This window comes from Anneissia japonica, unplaced genomic scaffold (genome assembly GCF_011630105.1).
Source record: "Anneissia japonica isolate Jap-2015-1 unplaced genomic scaffold, ASM1163010v1 scaffold159894_len2428_cov125_single, whole genome shotgun sequence".
In the NCBI taxonomy this organism is placed as follows: domain Eukaryota; kingdom Metazoa; phylum Echinodermata; class Crinoidea; order Comatulida; family Comatulidae; genus Anneissia; species Anneissia japonica.
The window spans coordinates 1-2,428 of NW_022713893.1; the positions used below are offsets into that span (position 1 = coordinate 1).

At 35.7% G+C, this 2,428-nt stretch overlaps 1 protein-coding gene across 1 annotated transcript; it reads right to left on the minus strand.

The window, feature by feature from the left end:
• Positions 1-6: 6 nt before the first annotated feature.
• On the minus strand, positions 7-2,293 carry LOC117108813 (F-box DNA helicase 1-like). Its single transcript, XM_033250960.1, has 4 exons — positions 2,125-2,293; positions 1,759-1,892; positions 845-979; positions 7-411 (listed from the first exon to the last, which is right to left on the minus strand). Exons 1-4 carry the CDS (start codon positions 2,291-2,293, stop codon positions 316-318), a joined length of 534 nt encoding a protein of 177 aa, XP_033106851.1. The 3' UTR covers positions 7-315.
• Between the last annotated feature and the right edge of the window lie 135 nt (positions 2,294-2,428).

Below are 2,428 nucleotides of genomic sequence, written 5' to 3' on the forward strand. Positions count from 1 at the left end.
ATTTGATGTGTGTTCATATAATTAGTGGTATATTTTGAAGCATGCTTTTGCCAACACTTCATTTTTGATATTGCAAGCCTTCTGTTGCATTTGGTCCCAAAACATTTTACTTCTGTCAACTAAGCACACGATTTTGGTATCCTAATCTAAAAATACTGTAAAAATGAGAGGTCTCATGTCCTCAGAAGATATGCATGCAAAATATAAATTCTAAATTGATGACTCTTTCTTCAAATATTAAACTCTATAAAACATTTCTTTAGGGTTTCCCCTGGGCTTCTGTTGTGGCTCTTCTGGTACAGGTTATCGTGCTTGTCAATGCAAAACCAACGAAGAGAATCCAACATTTTCGGCACCAGCACACCCAGAACACAAAAATCCAGCAGGTCGATTAGCCTGTGTGGAATATCCCTACGGAATAGAAAAAAAAATATCAACCTAAAATATTCTTTCTTCACTAGCTAATTAATATAAGCTAAATAAATATAGAGCACTTTATAAATTTTAAATTATTATTATACACACTGCTACACTCTGGCCATCAACGTGTATGGTTTTTGGGAATTGGCAGACATGACTTTTTAATCATGAGAAATTTATTTGAACTGAATTATGAAAAAAAGGTTAAAAAAATACATTTTTTAAGTTTGAGGCATACAACTCTTGACAAGAAAACAGTTCACTGTAAAGAACACACCTATTCTAATTATATCTCCTGAAGATGTACAAGGCAAGGACAGAGAAGCACAGCAAATAGGAGAAAGTGAAGATGCCACAGGCTTGCACATGTAAAACACTCTTAGAGAAGTATAACAACATTCTGTAGTATTATCCTCAAACTTACCAGATCAATTTTCAACCGTTCAAAAGCTAACACGGTGTTTGATTCAATCTCCGCAGAACACTGAAGACATTTCACAAGTACACCCTCCTCATTTCTGGTTATAGCTTTTGTAGACACTGGATAGGAAAAGGTCTCCTAAAAGAAAAAGAAATGCAAATAGGTTGTTAGGTATGAAGATGGATCAGTTCTTTGAGGATTTCTGCTACTACAGGTTTTTCAAGTTGAAACCTGGAGCTGAGCCTAGGTTCACAAGTCGCAAATTCATAATCCCGGAAGCTAGCTTCATAATGGTTACATCACACGCAGCAAAATATATTTAAAGATGTGTTAACAAAGCTCAATTAATTATCTGTCACTTGAGGCCATGACCAGATTCAAGGAATGGAGTCGAGTCGAGTTGAATAGCTTGGTGGACAAGATGCATGCTTTCCAATCCCAAGGTCCTGGGATCATGACCAAAACAAGTCCACCTCTTATTCTATGTACAGCATCTTGTATGTATGTTTGTCTTGTGATGGGACTGCCACTTTGAAGAGTGATTAAGTTCACTATTTGGCATACCCTTGGCCCTAGTGCCTAAAGCTGAATTAAGAAAGATCAGATGGCCCAACCATCTCTACATTTTTTAATTAATATGACCCACAATATTAAGAATTGGCAATGAACATAACATTTTGGATAGGCAAATTATTATTTTTTATTCTGACACACTTCTTGTGACGCTGGGGGTCCAGACCTGTCTGACGGGGTAAAATTCCAACCGCTGACGCTACCACTGGTCTGGACCCTCCATCTATAAATGTCCCTCCCTGGGCCATTCTAGGCTGTCTAACAAACACCTCCAGTCATTTTCCAAACTTTATAAAGCTTTATAAAAGCATCAACATTTTGAAACAATAATGAAAGAACTTTACATTTAATCTGGCAAGCATCTTGAGAATAGGGCTAGTTAGCTTCAATCGCTTCTTTGCTCTTGTCAAAGCAACATAAAGAAGATTGAACTCGTCCATTGGTTGATTCGCATTCATCTGCAAGCGGTCCGGAATGCCTAGAAAACAATATAGAACACCAACAATCAAATGTTAAATTAGTGTAATCAAATTAACTTCATTAAAATATATATCTGTAAGATATTCAAAAGTTTTTAGAAAGTAATAAAAGAGTCTAACCATGGGGTGAATATAAGTAAATATAAAGATGAAAATAGTCATTGTCATTTAGCTTGTATTAAATCCTGCTGAGAAGACTTTAAAGAACATAAAACTAGTTAAAACACTAACCGCCAAAACCTAGTAGATTGCCATAATTGGTTTCAGTCAAAAAGTCACACGTCACTTTAACAGTATCAAATTCCAATCCCTTTGCCTTATGCGCAGTTGAAAATACCACCTCTGAGGGGAGACAAGCGTTGCAAATCAATACATTGGATGCATCTATACATGCATACATAGAGATATATACATCAAAGTAAATATCTAAACAGCCTTGAACTAATACTTTATCAATTTGTTACTAAGTTTGTAGCCAAGATAGTTGTTTAATAGTCCTTACTCTGGACTATCAGCAACTACATATATTTAACAA